This window comes from Puma concolor, chromosome B4 (assembly GCF_028749965.1).
Source record: "Puma concolor isolate L17-30 chromosome B4, mPumCon1.1.hap2, whole genome shotgun sequence".
Taxonomy (NCBI): domain Eukaryota; kingdom Metazoa; phylum Chordata; class Mammalia; order Carnivora; family Felidae; genus Puma; species Puma concolor.
In genome coordinates this window covers 96,515,719-96,535,972 of record NC_141673.1, presented here as the reverse complement: position 1 = coordinate 96,535,972, position 20,254 = coordinate 96,515,719, and the positions used below count along the sequence as shown (strand labels likewise).

Genomic DNA, 20,254 nt, shown 5'->3' with positions numbered 1-20,254 from the left:
CAACGATTTGTAGCTATGTAAAGGCATTCACTTGCATCTAAATTTTGCTCTGGGTGGGTTGTAGCAGTGAATCTAGTGGGAGGGAAAGGTGGAGGAAGGAAGGAGCTGTTGTATTTGGCGGCGGGACTCAGGTAGAGGAAACTGCTACAACCCGGGAAAGAAGTGAAAAATACAAAGAGGAGACGAGTTCCCACACGCAGCCCATGTCAGTGGCCTTAAATGTGCTCGGGAAGCAAGAACCTGGGTCAGGGGTGTGACCTCGCTTTTGAAACCTGTGTCTGAGACAGCTACAGGTTTTATTAGGGACCTGGGAGACCAGTCGAGTTTTTGATCTTGAAATCCTGATTTTTATTGAGGGAGAGAGCTTGGGTTCAGACTAGATTACAAATGCTGCGCCCACGTTCGCTTTGGCGTCTTCCACAACCTCCCGCCACCCCCCAGAAGAGCAGAGACTTCTAGGTTAAGGGTGAGCTAACCACTGCTCACCCACAGCCGAGGCACCCAGGCAGGGGGGCTCCCAGGCCCTCGGCGAAGGCTCCCCCGCCCCCAGCCCCGCAGTGCCAGAGGTTGGGGCCACCGGCGAGAGCCCAGCTGGGGGCAGAACTCCCACTGTCCGCCTCCTCCCCCAGTGGCCCGCACCCGCGGCCCGGCTAGTGCCGGGAAAACACGATCGCCACCGAGGCGTAAAACGAGCCGCTAGCCACCTTGGAGATCATCTGATCCAGCCCCTCGGTTTCCCGGGCGCGGAGTGGGCGCGCCAGCCAGCGCAGCGCGGTGACCTGAACCCGAGGTCCCGCCGCCCCCGCCCCTCCCCGGCTCCCCGGCCGTTTGGCTAGTTTGTTTGTCTCGTTTTTAATTTCTCCGAGGCCAGCCGGAGCAGGTTTGCTGGCAGCGGCGCACCTCCGGCAGTCACGCGACCAGCCAATCTCCGGGCGGCGCTGTCGGAGTCGGCGCGCGCGCGCGCGCGGGCGGGGACGCGCCGGGCCACCTTAAGGCCGGGCTTGCCAGCCGCGGCGGGGCGGCTCCCGGCGCCGCAACCAATGGATCTCCTCCTCTGTTTAAATAGACTTGCGGTGTCAATCATTTTCTTCTTCGTCAGCCTCCCTTCCACCGCCATATTGGGCAACTAAAAAAAGGGGGCTCGTCTTTTCGGGGTGTTTTTCTCCCCCTCCCCTGTCCCCACAGCCTCGCCGCTCCGCGACTCCGACGCCGCCAAGGTTTGGAGAGCCGCTCGGTTGGCGGGACCCGCGGGCTCGCAGCAGCCCGGGACCTGGACTGGCTTTGCCACCCCCCTCCTCTCTCCTCTCCCCTCCCCTCCCCGCCCTCCCGCTCGCCGGTACACTTGATCGGCGGCGGCTCTCGGCTGCCTGGCCGGGGCTTCCCCTCACCCCTCCCCCAGAGCCAGCGCGCCCCTGACGCTCGGGCAGTTACTTGTCCGTGTTTGTTTCTCTTGGCTCGGAGCGCAGTCGCAGGGCTTATAAGAGGGGTTCGGGCTGGGTCGGGGCGTTTTGTTTTGTTCAGTTTTGTTTTCGGAGAGCGCGCGCGAGGCGGTTGTAGAGACCCGGGAGGAAGATGTCAAACGTGCGAGTGTCTAACGGGAGCCCGAGCCTGGAGCGGATGGACGCCAGACAGGCGGAGTACCCCAAGCCCTCCGCCTGCAGGAACCTCTTCGGCCCGGTCAACCACGAAGAGTTGACCCGGGACTTGGAGAAGCACTGCAGAGACATGGAAGAGGCAAGCCAGCGCAAGTGGAATTTTGATTTCCAGAATCACAAGCCCCTGGAGGGCAAATACGAGTGGCAAGAGGTGGAAAAGGGCAGCTTGCCCGAGTTCTACTACAGACCCCCGCGGCCACCCAAAGGCGCCTGCAAGGTGCCGGCGCAGGAGAGCCAGGATGTCAGCGGGAACCGCCAGGCGGTGCCTTTAATTGGGTCTCAGGCAAACACAGAGGACACACATTTGGTAGACCAAAAGACTGATACATCGGACAACCAGACGGGGTTAGCGGAGCAGTGCCCTGGGATAAGGAAGCGACCTGCTACAGATGGTAATGACCCTTCCCCAAGCAGAAAATGTCTGTCTGTCTGTCTGTCTGTCTGTCTGTCTGTCTGTCCGGGGCACCGCTTTGCCTGCTTGAGGGTCTTAACCTCAACTTTTTATTTATTTGTTTGTTTGTTTATTATTCATTTATTTATTTACTTACTTTTGTAGCGTATTCTGATTTAGCTTGTGGGGAGCGAAGTGGCCTAATCTTGGGTTTTAAATGCTATCCGGCTGACTGCTTGCCTGTTTATTATTTTTAAGTCGGGAGCCTGAGATGGTATTATCTGATAATTTCTCTAACCGAAAACATGGCAGTTCCTCCCCGCTAGCCAGCGGTGGGTCTGTGACAGCGTTGGGATGTGTATCCACGGCCTCCGTCTTCGCAATGGACAGAGAGCTTTGGGGCGTAGAATACACTTTCTGTTATGTGAAAACAACCTCATTCTGTGCCCTTAAAGGCCACTGGGAATGACGGGTCCAGGATTGTGGGTGGAGGTGTGGGTTTTTCATCCCCTACCTATTGTGCCAACTTCTGTCAGCCATTGTTTTTCCAATAAAGATTGTGTGTTCTTTTTAAAATTCCCTCCTGCCCTTAGATTCCTCTCCTCAAAACAAAAGAGCCAACAGAACAGAAGAAAATGTCTCAGACGGTTCCCCGAACGCGGGTTCAGTGGAGCAGACGCCCAAGAAGCCTGGCCTGAGAAGACGTCAAACGTAAACTCCTCGGTGGGTTGATGGCTAGGCGCAAGTAACTTACATCCCGAAATGGGCTTTCAAACCCCAAGATAACCTGATCTTAGTGGTTGCTGGCAGATTATAGAGTTTGTGGGCTTTTGTTTTTATTTTGTGAGGTCAAAAAATAGGAATGGGAAAGGCTGGGGCATCACTGGATTCCGGGGTACTGTGGTGCTTCACGCTTTCCACGTCCTGACATCATTTTTCCTTGAAACATGGAATGACTAGACCAAGTGTCCTCGGCAACTACTTGTGACCAAGGCCCAATGGATAGAAGGCCGATTAATTCCCTGTGAATCCCACCAAAACCTGTTGGGGAACAGTAGGTTCTTAACTTCTTCTGAACAAGAACTGGGGTATGCCCCAGTCTCACTTCATGAGAGTTCATTTCCCAGGGATTCAAGTTGAGTCTGTAACAGATTTCGAGCCATACGTAGGAAAATGGCAAGTAAATGATTAAAATTTGAGGGAAAAGTTAGGTACAAATGGTTCCTATTTGGTTAACCCAATGGTTACATGCTTTTATCTCTATCGTTTTCATAAACTGCCGCTTTCCCTGTTTTCTTACAAGTTTTGGGAACAGGAAAGGAACCCTGTGTATTTAAAAAAACCAAACTGGAAACCTCAAAAATACTAAGGTTCCTACAGAATTTCTGATGATAACTTCCGAAGTCACAAAGCAGAAGTTAAATTAACTCTGCTGGAGTAAGCAATCCAGGAACACGTCAGCATGTGTATGCTAATTGTGCTATAACAGGATGATTTGGATATTTTAGGGGAAACTGTGAATAGTCATAAGGGCCGGCTAGGGCAGGTCTACCCCACAGAAGAGAAGTGGAGATTTTTTTCCATCTACTAAAATCTGGTCAATATGGACAGCTAATTTGAATAATTCAGCCCTCAACTTACCGTGGATTGGCTATCCATAATGATCAAAGTGTATATGTTAATAGTTTGTAAACTTCTTACTGATAAGAACCGTGACCTCTCCCCCCCCTCCCCCCCCATGCACTCATAACTTAGCACATAAAGAGATTTTAGTACATGTTGATCCTGGCTTTTAAAAATCCTCATTTATAAAAAAAAAATAAAGGAACCTAGAGATTAAGGTGAGATTCAAGTTTGTTGTGTTTTTAAATCATAGTGTCATATATATGACTTCTTCACACACATCTGGCATTTTTCAAAGGTTATACAGAACATCACTATAGGACTTCTATATTACAGCTGTATACGAAGTGGGAAAAGTGGATGAAAAAAATTTTCTGAAGCGACCTGCAGCTTGGGACTTGTGGTTTGTGACCTGAAGCTTAGCTCATCAGATGAGCCACAGTGAATCACACCTATTGGATTTTGATCTGGTCCCATTCTGACATAGAGAGAGGCATTTATTAGTAAACATTGCCAGTTCAGAGAATACTAGAAATAATGGTAAGGACCTCCTCAAAAGCATTCTTGTGTATATTTTGCATATGACTGAGAAACAATAATATTTTGAAAAAAAAAGTTAATAGACTTTTCTTGGGAGAGCATTTATAAGTTACAGTTCCACTTATTTTTCAAATTTAGAAAACTTTGATACTCTTAAGTGTTACAGTTTCTTAATTCTCCTTTCTTTCTCACTGTCTTTGACCCCGATTCTCTAGACCAGGGTTTCTCAACCTCTGCACTATTGACATTTTGGGCTGAATAATTCTTTGTTGTGGGAGGCTGTCCTGTACATTAGTAGAATGTTTGGCAGCAGCCCTGGCCTTTCCCAACAGATGCCAGTAGCAACCTCCCACCCCCAGTGTGACAACCTAAAATGTCTCCAAACATTGCCACACGTCCCCTGGGGGACAAATCTCCCCACTGTTGAGATCCCACTCCTCTAAACAAAAATAAACAACACGGAGAAAAGTAAAAAATCCAGTGAAGGAAACGTTGGATGGAGAGGACTATGGTCATCAGCTTTTAGTACACACTTTCTTTTCCATTGCTCAGGTATTTCACAACTAAGACAGTGACGAAATAATTCCTGTACTTTATTGGTAATGCTATTCTAGTGCTTTTTCTCCTAATTCTTTCTTCTTGTTTCTTTTGCAGAATTAAGAGCACGTTTCCTTGTTTATCAGATACATCACTGCTTGGTGAAGCAAGGAAGATATAAATTAAAAATTTTAAATACATATCGCGGACTCCATGGAGTGGACATCCTGTATAAGCACTGAAAAGCAACAACACAATAACACTAAAATTTAGGCACTCTTAAATGATCTGCCTCTAAAAGCATTGGATGTAGCATTGTGCAATTAGGTTTTTCCTTATTTGCTTCATTGTACTACCTGTGTATATAGTTTTTACCTTTTATGTAGCACATAAACTTTGGGGGGAGGGACGGCAGGGTGGGGCTGAGGAATTGGCGTGAGGGGGGGTTCTGAAGAGCTTGCTTCCATTTAGAGCAAGGAGAAAAATATTTGACTTGCATGAAGAGAAGCAGTTTTGGGGAAGGGTTTGAATTGTTTTCTTTAAAGATGTAATGTCTCTTTCAGTGAAAACTGATAATTCATTTTTAAAAAATCATCCAAATTTGTACACTGGTTGCAAATAATTGTTAATTTTTTTGTACATGAAGCTTTTTCTCATTTGGGAGCTCTGATGATTCCGTTATGTAGTGGCAAATGGCTTTTTTTTTTTTTAAACAAAAAACTATCCTCTTATTCCCCCCGCCCCCCTCTTCAGTTTCTCTTAAAATTGGAATTTACCATTTAATTATTCAGCAGTTAGGTAATCCTTTCAGGTAATTCTGGGCAAATATCGGGTGTATGGGGGGAGTTCTAAATGCTCAGATTTAACCATCTAATTTTTATCAGGTTTGCTGAGAAGATTTCTTAATTTTCTTTGGACTTTGAGCTGTGTAGACACAGTCAAAATAATTCTAATACCTTGGATATTTTTTAAACATCTTTCAGTAACTTCACATAATGAAATAATTTTAATTTAAAGGTTCTCATTTTATTTGTTAATTTGCCCCAAGGAAATGGTGTTTTTAAAGGAAAGTGCATATAGAGAAAAGCATACGTGGAATTACTGAAATGGATACTACATCTTTAAACAGTATTTTTACATTGCCTGTGTATGTGTATGAAACAAAACCATTTGAAGTGTACCTGTGTACATAACTCTGTAAAGACACTGAAAAATTATACTAACTTATTTATGTTAAAAAGAGATTTTTTTTTTTTTTTTAATCTAGACCATATACAAGCCAAAGTGGCATGTTTTGTGCATTTGTAAATGCTGTATTGGGTAGAATAGATTTTTTTCCCTTCTTCTGTTAAATAATATGGCTATGCTTAAAAGGTTGCATACTGAGCCAAGTATAATTTTTTGTAATGTGTGAAAAAGATGCCAATTATTGTTACACATCAAGCAATCAATAAAGAAAACTTCCATAGCTATCGAGTTGAACTGTAATGTGCTTTACTAAGCTTTGAGGTATTTGACCTGGCATTATGGGTGTATTTACACAAATATAACACGAAGTAGCAAATATCTTGATAATTTAGGCCCACATCTCAGATGATGTTTATGTGGTTCTGAATGTGATAGTATTTTCCACTTAGTTCTGTATGCGTGAACAAAGCTTTAGACGTGGAAAGTGGAAAAGCCACATTTTCATATAAATAAGATTGTCAAATCTCCATTAGTTCCAATATTTATATCTTCTAGGATATGTGTCTGACTCAAACATTTTTACATAAGTGTAGACTGTTCATACATTTGCAGGACTGAAAATGAAAGTAACATGGTGACTTCTCTAAATTCTGTATTTACACATGCAAGTGTTGTGAGAAATTAGAGCGATTGTTCAGACCACCTAATCTACACCTCTTGTCAAAAATATTTAGATATATATAGGTCCTTTAGAAACTGGAATTCCACACTAATTTAGACGGAACAGGTATTCTTCAAACTGGTCATAACAAATCCTTCAATTTTGAAATTTCCTGGTTATAATCTACACAACCCAAGACTGGTTAATCTAAATACCAAATCTGAGGGTTTGGGGCCCATGTTGACGTGGCAGAGGTAAGATATTTTTTACTTTAATAAAAACTTAGACAAGGTATTTTAAAGTCAAATTAGTAAAAATGATTCCTGTTATTACACATTCTCTTAAAAATGTGGCTAAGGTGTAAATTTTTTTTTTCTAGGATTCTGCAAATGGTTAAATCGCAAACATTTGAACTTGGGTTAAATTGTTTACCTGAAATACTAGCATTTACATTATTGCACCCCAAAGGGGGCTCTACACAAGACAGTTAAAACTTATTTTGACCTGAAGCTGTTAAAGAAAAAAAAAAGAAGAAAGCAAAGCAAAGCAAAAAAAAAAAAAAAAAAGAGCAGAGTTGACTCTCTTCGGCTGCCGGGAAGGAGAAAAGAAGGTCCTTTGGTGGCGGAGCTACATCTTCCAAGTAGGTATTATTTTAATTAAAGGCTAAAGGTGTTTTTGTGATTCTATTCAAAACACGCATACAGGGTGTTTTTCAGGAAGACACTGAGAAAGCAAGAAAAACAATTCAAAATGGGGAGGAAGGAATGGAGAGTCAGGAAATAATGAAATAAAATTAGTTTCTCTGAACCAAAAAGAGTACTTAAAAAGTGTCTCTAACAGAGGAAAAAAATCCTCTTAATTGCTGCCTGCACCCTATTTTCCTTCCCTCAAGCGGCATCCTTAATGTGAATTTTTAGAGACTGCGTTTTAGGAGTGTAGGGCCAGGAAGAAGTGGATGCTCGCGGCGCCAGGCACGTTCACAGGAACGCAGCCCCCAAGTCACCGGGTGGATCCTTTACACGTCTGTGTCAACTCTCCAAGTGCGTCCCCGAGATTCGGAGCGTCCCTTCCCTGGTCCCGGACCGCTGGGCCCGCCGCGGGCGTCCCTCTGAGGGGTCGCGGCAGCCGGCGCCAGCCAAACCCTGCTCCGCTCCCCCGGCCACTGCGCCGTCGTCTCCCCAAACTGCCCCGAAGCCCCGCTCCCGCCTGCCGCGGCAGTTGCGGCGTCGGGCTGGCTGGCGCCCCGCGACGAAAAGGCCATCAAGTCTCGCTGCATTTCTGCCAGTTGCAGCGCCCGCGCCGCCGGGGTGGCTGCGCGCAGTTCCCGCGCTCGGGGCGCCCCGCAGGCCGTGGAGGGCGGCTGCTCCCCGGCCCGCGCAGCGGCGCGGGGCGGTTTCTCGGAAACTTTCCTCCCTCATCATCTCTCCTCTGGGTTGAGAAAGAAGCGGAAGCCCCTACTTCTCTCCACAGTCAGACCCTCTACACCAAGCACCCTGCCATATTCCAGATCGGTGGGGGGGATCTGAGCGAAGGGGAGAACCTTTCCGAATCTTCGGACCCTCCGGGGCAGCAGCCCGCTCCCACCCCCACCCTGGGCTCCAATGATCCGCAGCCCCGCGCATTTCGAAAGGCTTCCCGGCTCGCCGGCGGCCAAGGAGGACCGCAGCGACGCGCAGGAGGGGCCGAGCGCCACAGCCGCTTGCGGGGTCGCTTCCTCCTTTACAGCGTTTTGCAAAATCCAGCTCCCCCCCACCCCCACCCCCCATCGCATCCCCAGCTGTCCAACGCGTCGGACTGGGGCAGGGAAGAAATAGGAAAACGTGGGGCCAGGGGCATGACTGGGGACAGAAGGGACCGTAAAAATCCACAGGATGGGAGCGGGGCGCGCGGCCTTTCAGGCCCCGGTGCGCCCACCGCCCCGGCCGCGCCAGGCGACCTTTCCCGGCGGCCGGGAAACGCCGTCTTCGCCATTTCATCTTCATCATTGTGAGCGTAACACTTGCTCTTCATAAGCTTTTTAGGACTGAAAAAGGTGTTTTAAAAGCCTATCTGGATCTCCAATCTGTTTTTCAGAGTGCGAATTTCTTTTTTAAATTTGCCATCTCTTTTACCTGAGCCACACCCTACGCCCGCTCCCCTCCCTCCCGGCCAACAGTAAGGTAAAAATCCTGTAAGCGAAACTGGGGAGGGGGGCGGAGGCAGAGAAGAAGCGCCCACAGTCAGGCTAGATCCCCCCACCCCCGCCTCATCCACCGCGGGGTAAGGGGGAGGAAACCTCCCGGATCTTGGCTCGCGTGGGGGTGGGGTGGAGTGGGGTGGGGTCAGCCTCAGTCAGACCCTGCAGAAGCGAAAGTATTTACACGGGCACTCAAGTCCCAGGCCTGTCTCGCGTGGGGACACACAGTAGGCAGGAATCAGAAAGCACAAAATACAACAAGAAATCGATGCGTGTTGGGCGCGAAGCGTCGACGCGCCTCAAAGGAACGCTAAGAAAAGGCAGGGAGAAGGGCGCGCAGCCGGGACGCGGGGCCGGGGGATTGCATCATTGCAGCTCCCCCTCCAGAAAATGGGCTCCGAACCGCGGCGACCATCATGGCGCTCGGGTCGGGCCGCGCTTCCCGCGCGCCTTCCCCGAGCGCTCGGGCCGCGGGCACCGAGCCCCAAACGAGCGTTTTGCAAACATTTACCCCCACCCTCCTCCCTCGGGCGCCTGTTCCACCCCCCCCACCCCCGCTTCCTTTTGTGTGCCCGCGTATGTGAGTGCGTGCGTCCGTCCGAGTGTGTATAGGACTAGGGAACTTGAAGATTATTTTTTTCCTCTCTTTTTTCCCTCCCGGGCTGGTGGTTGTAAACTTGATTGGCATTGGCTGCGCCCACTGACCCCTGCGCCGAGTCCACTGAAAATTTAAGGTGGATCCGAAAGGCTCCAGCTTCTCGCGCTTTAGCTGGTTTGGGAGGAAAGGGAAGGAAAAAAAAAAAAAAAAAGCCCCAAACCTTGCGCCCGGCGCGTTTTCACGAATCCCCTGCGGTACCAGCCCCCGCGCCCGCCCGCCCGCCGCGCTCTTCCTCCGCCCACCTCCCGCTCCTTCCCCATTGGCCCGACGGTGCAGTTTGAATTTTTTTTTTTTGGATGCTTGTTTGCTTGTAAAAAATACGGTACCCCACATCGTGTGACGAAACCTATTTCGGCGCCCCGAACTGGGGAGCTTCAGCTGGTTCTGGGGAGGAGGGTGGGCGGAGCATCTGTCTGTTCCAAAATTTTGCCCCAAAGTGCCGTTGACAGTGTGCAGGCGGGTGGGGGAGTGTGGGGCCGCGGTAAACAAACCCGAGCAGCTTTGGCGGGGGCAGAGATGTAGTATAAAACGTTAATGGATGTCCGGGGCACGCCGTTTCGCCGGCTGCTGGCCAGAGGTGCTAGGGAGGCGCTGACGGAAGCCCAGGAGAAGATGCACCTTCCCCTGCCTTGGAAAGGTAGACTTGGGGAGGGAGGGGGCTGGGGATGAAGGTGGCCCGGAAAAGAGCACCTTACAACCTAGAGGAAAAAAAAAAAAAAAGAAAGAAAGAAAAGAAAAGAAACCGGGGAGATGTAAAGACAGATCAGGTCTATTATTTCAAGTGCTACCCAGCCAGATTCCATCATAATTCAGCCAAGTCGCTGTCATTTTTATTGAAAAAATTTAAAGGAAGTTTTCTCTCTTTGATTTCCAGAGTGCTTTTGAGTAAGGAAAACGTTAAAATAAAATTGAGAAAAAAATTAAGAAAGGAAATACGACTTTTCAAGTGCCTTTTGATTTCTGGGTCTGGAAATTAATTCTTTTGATAAAGTACTTTAAGATTTAGGAGAATGTTGGTTGTATTACGGGTCTAATAGAAACGATATCCTGCATTAATTGTAACTCAATTATGTTTTACTTTGCTGTGAAAATTTCAAAAGTTTATAGTAATTCAAATTACTCTCTAAATCACTCTATTTTCACATTGGTGAAACTAGCATATATGCATACATTTTGGGAGTCTCTTACTCTTGTGGCAGTGTAACTAATGATTTTAACCTGACGTCCAGCCCCAGCCTTCAGTCTTAACAGCTCTTAACTCCACTTCCCCAGCCATTTTTTAGTTCTTACCTCCTCCAGTCTTTCCTAACCCAATCAATCCTTTACTTACACAACCTAACTTGGACCACCATAAACTAACCTGCCTGTGCCCTTAGTAAGGAATTTGTTTGAGTTAAGAAAGTCCCCAGATGGACTGGCTAGCCTCAGGAAGTAGTGAGCTCATCATCCCTGGAAGTGTGAGTCAGGCACTAGTCTGGATGACCCCTTGATAAGGACATTGTAGACAGGAGACAAATATCAAGTGAGTGTGAGGACTAGTTACTTCCAAAGTCTGTTCTAGACCCTTGAGATATGGTATTTCCAATCTTGGACTTTATGGATATTCAATAAATTAAGCAATTTTCCTTGAGTTGCACTCAAGGAAGATTTCTTCTAGAGTTGTACCTTCCAATATGGTAGCCAGAAGCTGTATGTAGCTATTGAGCATTTGAATGTGGCTCGTCCAAATTGAGATGTAACTGAAATATACACCAGGTTTCCAAGAATTAGTATGAAAAAGAATGTTAAATATCTCAATAATTTTTGTATTGATTACATGTTGAAGTGATCATATTTTTGATACATTGGATCAAATAAAAATATGAAATTTAATTTTATCTGTTTCTTTCCCCCTTTTTTTTAGTGTGGTTACTAGACCATTTTAATTTGCATATATGACTCCCATTATATTTCTGTTAGACATTGCTGTTCTAGACCAACACCTATGATCACTTGAAGCACTATCTTTGAGAGTAGCTGGTAACTTCCAATTGCCGTCCTAACTTCCCAACTGAAAGCAAGGCCCAAACTCAGCCTCTGGAAACTTTAAAAAGAATTCTGCCAACACCGAACACCTACTGTTTCATCTTTAACACTTAGTATTGGGTTTGGGCCCAGACTATGGACCTATGGTACAGATATGTCTGATTAAATCTGACTTGATAACAGCTTTCCACATTATGTGAATAGAGAGAGACACTGGGGAATCCAATATGTTAGGAATGATGCTGGGAAGCAATTTAGACCCCAAACAAAGCCTCCACAGGTAACTTTTCACTACTTGTCACTCTTTAGTGGAGAGGAAGGCAAGGGGCAGATGGAGTAAGGTTCTCATTCTGTGGATGTATCTCTAACGGAAGACTTGAACAAATGAAAGGGTGTCCCATATTCTTGGATAGAAATACTCAAGATGATAAAGGGGATAATTAAATTTATGCTTTTATATTAAATTCTGTTAAGTTCTGATTATCCTATTCCATTCCATTGTTTTATTTGTTTATGCACTCAGGACTATATTATTTTAATTACTGTAATTTTATTTCTGGTAACACTAATATTCTACATCCAACCAGTCCCTTTAATCTGCTTTTTTCCCAGAATTTTCCCAGAATTTGGCTGCTTTTGCTTGACTTTTTTCCTATTTGGTTTTAAAATGAATTTGTCTAGCTGGAAATGTAATTCCTACTAGCATTTAAAAAAAATGGAGTGGGATCCTTATCCCATACTTTATACTAGGATCGATTCCTGAAGGATTAAAGAAGTGTAAAAACTTACACTTTTTTCCTGAAGTGTAAAAAAATGAAATTAGAGACACACTAGAAGAAACTTCAGGGGACTTTTCAAAAATATAATCTCAGAGCGGGGAAGGTCTTTCTAGGTATGAAACAAAGCAGAATCTATTAAATATAATATTGTTAAATTCAATGACATGAGTAAAAATGTTCTGTATGGCAAAGGCTTTCAGAGCAAAGTCAGAGACAATGGCTTGGGGTAGTAGTTGCACAACAACGTGAATATACTTAATTCCACTGAGCTATGCATTTAAAAAATGGTTAGGGACGCCTGGGTGGCACAGTTGGTTTAGCGACTGACTCTCGATCTCTGCTCAGGTCATGATCTCATGGGTCGGTTCATGAGATCGAACCCCCACATTGGTCTCTGTGCTGACAGCACAGAGCCTGCTTGGGATTCTTAATCTCCCTCTCTTTCTACCCCTCTCCTGCTTGCACTCTCTCTGTCTCAAAATAAATAAATAAACTTAAAAATAAATAAAAAATGGTTAAAGTGGCAAATTATATGCGTATTTAAATACATACATACATACATGCATATATACTTACATACACTTCTACAAGCACACACACATACATACGCACACAACTACTGGAAACATTTTAAAGTCTGTCCATGTTCTGTCTAAAAGAATCTCCTACACAGTGTTCTGTGAATCCTTTGTGAGACATGGGTATGGTGGTTGCACTTCAGGCTCTGAAATCAGACTGCTTGGGTTTGAGTCCCAGTTACATAACTCATTGTCTATAAGACCTTTTGCAAGTTACTTCACCTTTTAAAGTTTCTATTTCTTTGGCTATATCATGAGGATGCATTTACCTCTCTCACAGGATTATTAATCTATTCAGTGGGATAATGTATGGGCAGTACTTACCACAGTACCAGTTATATAATAAATACTAATCATTCCATATATTTATAAACCATATAATTAACAGAGACATCTAGTTCTTATCTTGGATTCTCAAGTAACCATCCACAATCTGCTATATTAACCTTGTAAATATATTTCTCAGTTAAAAAAAAAATGTTTATTTTCAACAGAGACAGAGAGAGTGCGCTTGTGAATGGGGGGAGGGACAGAGAGAGAGGGAGAGAGTGAGGATCCAAAGCAGGCTCAGCGCTGTCAGTGTGAGCCCCATGCTGCGCTTGAACTCATGAGCCATGAGATCATGACCTGAGTCAAAACCAAGAGTCAGATGCTTAACGGACTAAGCCCCCTGGGCGCTCCTATTTCTCAGTTTTAATTCTCACTTTTTTTTTTTTAAGGTTTTAAATTTATTCGGAGAGAGAGAGTGCACGCACGCACAAGCTGGGGAGGGACAGAGAGAGGGAGAGAGAGAATTTGAAGCAGGCTGGGCACTACCAATGCCAAGCCTGAGCCTGAGCCCGTCATGGGGCTCAATCCTACAAACCATGATGTCATGACCTGAACCAAAATCAAGTCAGATGCTCACCTGACTGAGCCACTCAGGCACCCTGCTGCTGTTACCACTCTTAAGAACAATTTTTTTATTTTTTTATTTTTATTTTTTATTTATTTATTTTTTTATTTTAAAAAAAAATTTTTTTTTCAACGTTTATTTATTTTTGGGACAGAGAGAGACAGAGCATGAACGGGGGAGGGGCAGAGAGAGAGGGAGACACAGAATCGGAAACAGGCTCCAGGCTCTGAGCCATCAGCCCAGAGCCCGACGCGGGGCTCGAACTCACGGAGCGCGAGATCGTGACCTGGCTGAAGTCGGACGCTTAACCGACTGCGCCACCCAGGCGCCCCAAGAACAATTTTTTTAATGTTTATTTATTTTTGAGACAGAGCATGAATGGGGGAGGGTCATAGAGAGGGAGACACAGAATCCAAAGCAGGCTCCAGGCTCCGAGCTGTCAGCACAGAGCCCGACGCGGGGCTCAAACTCACGGACCGCAAGATCATGACCTGAGCCGAAGTCGGACGCTTAACCGACTGAGCCACCCAGGCGCCCCAAGAACAATTTTTTATGAAGTATTTAATAAACAGAATTAATATATTGCAAAATATAGTTAAAATGGTCGAATTTTTGTTATGTATACTTAACACAATTTTTAAAAAAGCTTAAAAAGTAAGGCATTTGTTCAGTTTAGGGCCATCTCTAATTATCTCAAAAAGGACCTGGTATAGATTTGTTTGTGGTACTAAATCAATCACATACACACACACATACTCACACAAATACAATGGCAAACTGGGAAAATGTTCACAACCCATATACTGAAGGGCTAATTTCCCTGATAAATATGAAGTTCCTACAAATCAATGAGAAAAAGCAAACCAACAGAAAAATAAGAAAGGATATAAACACAGTTTTCAGAAAGAGAACAAAAGGCTCTTAAAATATGAGAACATACTCAACTGTAGCTTAAAACTATTGGGATATAAATTACATATAGAATACATAAGTTTAGGCAAATATATTCACAATTAGCATCACTCAGATACAAAGATGGCCATCATCCTTTCTTGATAGTTTAACCTTTGCTTCCCTCCTTTCTATCCAAGGCTGAGTGATTTTTTTTTTTTTTTTCCTGGCTTCATTGGTGATCAGAGAAGCAAAGAGTTTGCATGTGTGGAAGCCATGACCACCTTTCAAATTCAGTGTAAGATTCCTCTCAATCCAAACCTGCTAGTCTTTGGCTTAGTGCCATCACCTTTTTTTGCCCATAGACATTCCCCTGAATCAGCCTCCTTTTTTTTTTTTTTTTTTTTTTTTTTTTTTTTTTTTTTAAAAACACTATGGCCAAGTGGATTTATTTTATGTTTGCAAGTTTGGTTCAACATTTGAAAATCAATATAACCTACCACATTAACAGTCTAAAGAAAAATCGTAAATCATATCAGTTGATGCAGCAAAAGTACTTGGAAAAATCCAACATCCTTCATGATAAAAACTCAGCAAAAAAAGGAATAGAAAACTTCCTAAATTGGATAATGAACATCTCCAAAAATTACCTAGGGCTAACATGATACCTACTGATGACAAACTGGATGCTTTACTACTAAAGCTGAGAGACAGCAAAAATATTATCTCTTAACACTCCTATTCAACATCATACTAGAAGTTCTAGCTGAGTCAGCCTCTTAAAATGAATACAACCACCTTTTTGACACATTTCATCCATTTCTGCTTTAAAAATTTTTTTAATGTTAATTTATTTTTGAAAGAGAGAGAGACAGTATGAGCAAGGGAGGGGCAGAGAAAGAGGGAGACACAGAATCCGAAGCAGGCTCCAGGCTCTGAGCTGTCAGCACAGAGCCTGACTTGGGGCTTGAACTCACGAGTTGTGAGATGAACTGAGCTGAAGTCAGACACCCAACCGACTGAGCCACCCAGGTGCCCCCATCCATTCCTGCTTTTAATTTCTATATATCAGCTGGTAATTTGAGCTGATAAGTCATCACCTTAACTGGCTTTTGCTTCAACTTCTCTATTCTCTGAAAAGCTTCAAGCAGAATTTATTATATGATAAAACGCAAAATGTCAAATCAGTAGAGAGAGACTATATTATGGAATAAATGGTGTTAGGTTATAGGGTTATAGCCAACCACATGGGAAAAATGTTAAATCTCTCCCCTGCCCCTCCCCACGCACACACACACACACACACACACACACACACACACACACACATTATATTTTACATTATATACTGTGGGTTTACTTTTTGATTTAACAATTCATCTTCTACAAGTTTACTTTTGGGAAATAATGACTAAAGATATATTTACCAGAATGACTATTGTGAAGTTATATATTTGATTATAAAAAGAAACAAAAAAGTAAACAACTGAACAACTCCTTAGATATAGGAATGTGGGATTGATTATCTGAATATGGTATATCCAAGAATGACACAGATCGCAGTCATTAAAACACCCCAGGTAGCTTTATCTACGTTAATACGGAGAGTTGTCAATAATATTAAAGCAGGCACAGAGCAATATTTATGGTATGACCTCATTTTTGTAAACAGTTTTTAACAAGAAACAACTATAAACATGTTTCAAATTTGAAAAATAATTATCCTTACAGTTCTTTAATGCAGAATAAGTTTCTCTTTGTGTCTTAGTCTCTTTTCTCAGACATTGGCGGAGAACAAGCATTTCTATAATGCCTATTCCCTCCTTTTCTGTCTATTTCTGTCTAGTTTCAGATATCAGTAAATCCATATATGAATTATGAGGAGCGTGTGTCTTTGGGTATATGGTTTTCTTTCCAGGGCACACAAACGAGGTATAAATATCATTCCCATTAACTCGGGAATATCTTAACAAACCATGGAAAATTGAGCCAATTCCATCTTTTTTGGCACAAGGGATCCTGTGGGTAACATTATCCCAAACCTCACATTCCTAGATCTTTGGGATTTGGCACACCCAGGGATTCTGCCCGGAATTCAACAGATTAACTAACTCCCTGTCTTAGTTTTGTTATGTAGGACGTAGTGCTCAGGAGATTGTTTTAAATTTCTAGTTTGCTAACCAGACCAATCTTGAGCTGTCATTCTCCATGGGACTGGTTTGAGGCAAATCTTAGGATCTCAGAATACCAGGTATGGAAGATCACTGCATCCAGTGTTCATTTTACAGACGAAAATATTCTAATCCTTGATTTCCTGTAAAGTGGGGAAGTTAAACAAGTTGATTTATAGGTTCCTTCTGGCACACAATTCTGTGATTTCTGTTTCCTAGTCAGGATCACGTAGTCTATCCCTGCGGATCAGGTTATTTTCCAGGGAAGCTAGAATCCTGATTTTTGGCTGAAAACCACATATTCGCAGGAGTCAAAGGAAGATGCTAGTACAACAGTACAGGCTGAACGGTGGACATTTATTATCTTGCTTCAAAAAAAAGCATGTGATAACTTCATGGTTGCTTAGTGATGCCAAACACTGCTTCATTGTTGCGTGCTAAGGGCCAGGCTCTGTTTTCTGCTAAGGGCCAGGCTCTGTTTTCAGCGTAACAAATGGGAGCATTGCCCTCTTCAGGCTGTTGGAGGAGATGGACAGGGCATCACAGCCATGATTATTACATGCAGTTTAGGTGAGTGTTCTGAAGGATAAGTGTTGTGAAGGGATCTCAAAGATTCTGTCTTGTGTTCCCATGGTTTGGGCCCCATACAAAGGTGTCTAGCTGAGAGAGCAAAGTGGGGCTGAAATCCAAACTCTTTCCCCTAGCCAGCCTGTGTTCACCAAAAATAAACAAGTCTTGAAAAACCTGTCTCTCCACGAGGGGCCTTCTGTTGTTGGTTGCCATGTAGGATGCTGTAAGCATTAGAAACAGGGGGCCTAACCTAGTGGTGGCAGCTAGGAAGTCTCTCGTAAGGAAATGACCTTCAGCTGAGATCTGGAGGCTGAGCGGGAGTTAACCAGTCTAAGGAAGGAGGGGAAGAAGAGAGACCCAGGCTGAGCCAGTCCAAAGCTCCAAGGCAGGGAAGGACTTTGAGGAAGTGAAGAAAGGTGCTTGTAGCTGGGAGTGAGTGCTGTGGGGGAGCTATGGGCAAGTCCAGATGGGCTTTTGAGGGAAGCCACATTAGGAATTCTGGACTTGACTTTAAGAGCAATGGGAAGCCATTGGATACTTGAAGAGACTTGTGCAGCTTCAGTTAAACTTGCTTATTTCCTCATTTTATCTAATTCTGGTCAAAGCCCTTAGTCTTGATCAGGATTATTTCCATAAGAGGTGGGGGGCACCTGGGTGGCTCAGTCAGTTAAGTGGCCGACTTTGGCTCAAGTCATGACCTCCCAGTCCATGGGTTGAAGCCCCACGTCAGGCTCTGTGCTGACAGCTCAGAGCCTGAAGCCTGCTTCAAATTCTGTGTCTCCCTCTCTGTGCCCCTCCCCTGCTCACACTCTGTCTCTCTCTCTCTCAAAAATAAATAAACATTAAAAAAATTTAAAAAATGTCCATAAGAGGTGGGAAAGAATGTTTAGGCTTGCACCTTTTTATTTTTTATTTTATTTTTTGGGGGGAGAGAGCCAAGTGGGGAAGGGACAGAGAGAGGGAGACAGGATCCGAAGGAGGCTTCGTGCTGACAGGCTGACAGCAGCAAGCCCAATGTGGGGCTGGAACCCACGAACTGTGAGATCATGACCTGCAGGCTTGCACCTTTATGTTTCTCTGTGATGCTGTTTAAACACACACCATATGAAACACATTTTAAAACTGGCTTCAGGGGCACCTGGGGACTCCCCTGCTCGTGCTCTGTCTCTCTTTCTCAAAAACAATAAACATTAAAAACAAAAAAACAAAAAAAACCCTGGCTTTGGGGCGCCTGGGTGGCTCAGTCAGTTAGGTGTCAGACTTCGGTTCAAGTCATGATCTCACGGTTTGTGCGTTGGAGTCCCATGTCAGGCTCTGTGCTGACAGCTCGGACCCTGGAGCCTGCTTTGGATTCTGTGTCTCCCTCTCTCTCTGCCCATCCCCCACTTGCTCTCTCTTTCTCTCTCCCTCAAAAATAAATAAATAATAAAAGAAAAATCCTGGCTTCAGTAAATGAAGGGGACACGAAGTCCTGGGACCATCAGGGGGGATACTGGCCACAACTAATATATTGCAGCTTCAATGCAGGACACCTCCCCTCCTCCTGCAAAATACTATGGCCTGCTGTGGGTCTTTAAATGATGGAGCTGAAGAAGTGAATCTCGCCACTTTGCCTCCACCCACTAGCTGCTTGTTCACCTTGCCTCCTCTTCTCACGAAAGCTGGTTGCCTGACTTGTTTTGGGTGCCGGCCCATGTTTTGCCCTTTGCCCGTACAGGTGGTGTGAATCTTCTAAGCAGGTGAACAGCTTAGAAGTGGATACTGAATCGCTTTCTTCAAATAGCTCAACAGTTTTTGTCTTCCATTTTTACTGGGTGACTGGATTGAATGTTTACAAATAATTTGGCCGAAGGATTCACTATTTATTGGGTTTTGGAAAGAGACTTCAGAGGAGGGATGATAAAAATGGACAGCCCATGGAGTTGGGTTGTTGTTGTTTTTTTTTTTAACTGAAGCTTAGGAAAAGAGAGACCTCTGCTGGCTAAGCCGATAGAACCACCTGCATTCATTCGGTTTGCGACCCAGCAAGAAGCGGTCCCTTAAGCTTGTGCGAGGGGGGTTCGCAAGTTCACTGCTCCCTGTTCATTTCCTCAGCTGTCAACTCAGGTGTTTTTGGAGTGAATCTAAGTGACCTGTAATTCCCAGCCCCAGTCATGGTTGTTTCGGTTTCAGTCTCTAGGAAGAGGGTCGGTCTTCCATACTGCTCGAAAACAAAAGCTCTAAATAGCAGCACCAGGGAGCACCCGGGTCTGAAATCACTCCTACACCTTCTCTTTGTTTCCTTTCTCTTCTCTGCCCTTCACCTCCCCGCCTCCCCTCTGCCAGGAAAACAAATCTTCACTGAAAAGGGAGCAGCCGTGATGGAGAGAGAGGAGGAAGTAACTAACCGCTTATCTGTAGCATATCCTCCACTGAAGATTGTGGCTGGGGGCCCAGAGGTGGGGTTATATATATACCTGAGCAGCGCTGGGAACCCGGTGGATAGTGGAGTGGAGCTCCATCATCAGTGGGACACCCGTTACTCCGCTGCAGAAGGTAGAGGTGGTTATATGGGAGAAGGAAGTGGGGGGAACCGTCTCCTTGAGCCCCTGGTTTGTCAGCAACAACAATGATGATGAGTGCCTATCACGTGCCAGGCCCTGGGCCAAGCATGTTACATACCTTAATTCTGCTTCTTGCTTTGCCTCTCTCTTTACGATTTAAAAAAAAAAATATTTTTTTCATTTATTTATTTTTGAGACAGAGAGAGATGGAGCATGAACGGGGGAGGGGCAGAGAGAGAGGGAGACACAGAATCGGAAGCAGGCTCCAGGCCGTCAGCCCAGAGCCCCACGCTGGGCTCGAACTCATGGACCATGAGATCCTGACCTGAGCTGAAGTCGGACACTCAACCGACTGAACCACCCAGGCACCCCT

The 20,254-nt window shown here is 44.9% G+C and overlaps 3 protein-coding genes across 8 annotated transcripts in view; all 3 read left to right on the top strand.

Annotated features, from left to right (window-relative positions):
• The first annotated feature begins 1,042 nt into the window (after positions 1 to 1,042).
• Positions 1,043 to 6,222, top strand: CDKN1B (cyclin dependent kinase inhibitor 1B). Its single transcript, XM_025930401.2, has 3 exons — positions 1,043 to 2,047; positions 2,640 to 2,769; positions 4,864 to 6,222. The coding sequence occupies exons 1-2, from the start codon at positions 1,573 to 1,575 to the stop codon at positions 2,759 to 2,761; spliced, it is 597 nt and encodes a 198-aa protein (XP_025786186.1). The 5' UTR covers positions 1,043 to 1,572; the 3' UTR covers positions 2,762 to 2,769; positions 4,864 to 6,222.
• Positions 6,223 to 7,126: 904 nt separating this feature from the next.
• APOLD1 (apolipoprotein L domain containing 1) overlaps positions 7,127 to 20,254 on the top strand; it is a 61,468-nt gene continuing 48,340 nt past the window's right edge. For 5 of the 6 annotated variants that reach the window (XM_086714053.1, XM_086714049.1, XM_086714051.1 and 2 more), the window contains exon 1: positions 9,865 to 10,066. The gene's annotated coding sequence lies outside the window, so the exon portion shown is untranslated. Of the gene's footprint in view, positions 7,236 to 9,864; positions 10,067 to 20,254 lie in introns of those variants that run through there. The other variant, XM_086714050.1, reaches the window with a different exon arrangement.
• LOC147579307 (uncharacterized) lies at positions 7,247 to 8,643 on the top strand. Its single transcript, XM_086714045.1, has one exon. The coding sequence runs from the start codon at positions 7,551 to 7,553 to the stop codon at positions 8,583 to 8,585; it is 1,035 nt and encodes a 344-aa protein (XP_086570171.1). The 5' UTR covers positions 7,247 to 7,550; the 3' UTR covers positions 8,586 to 8,643.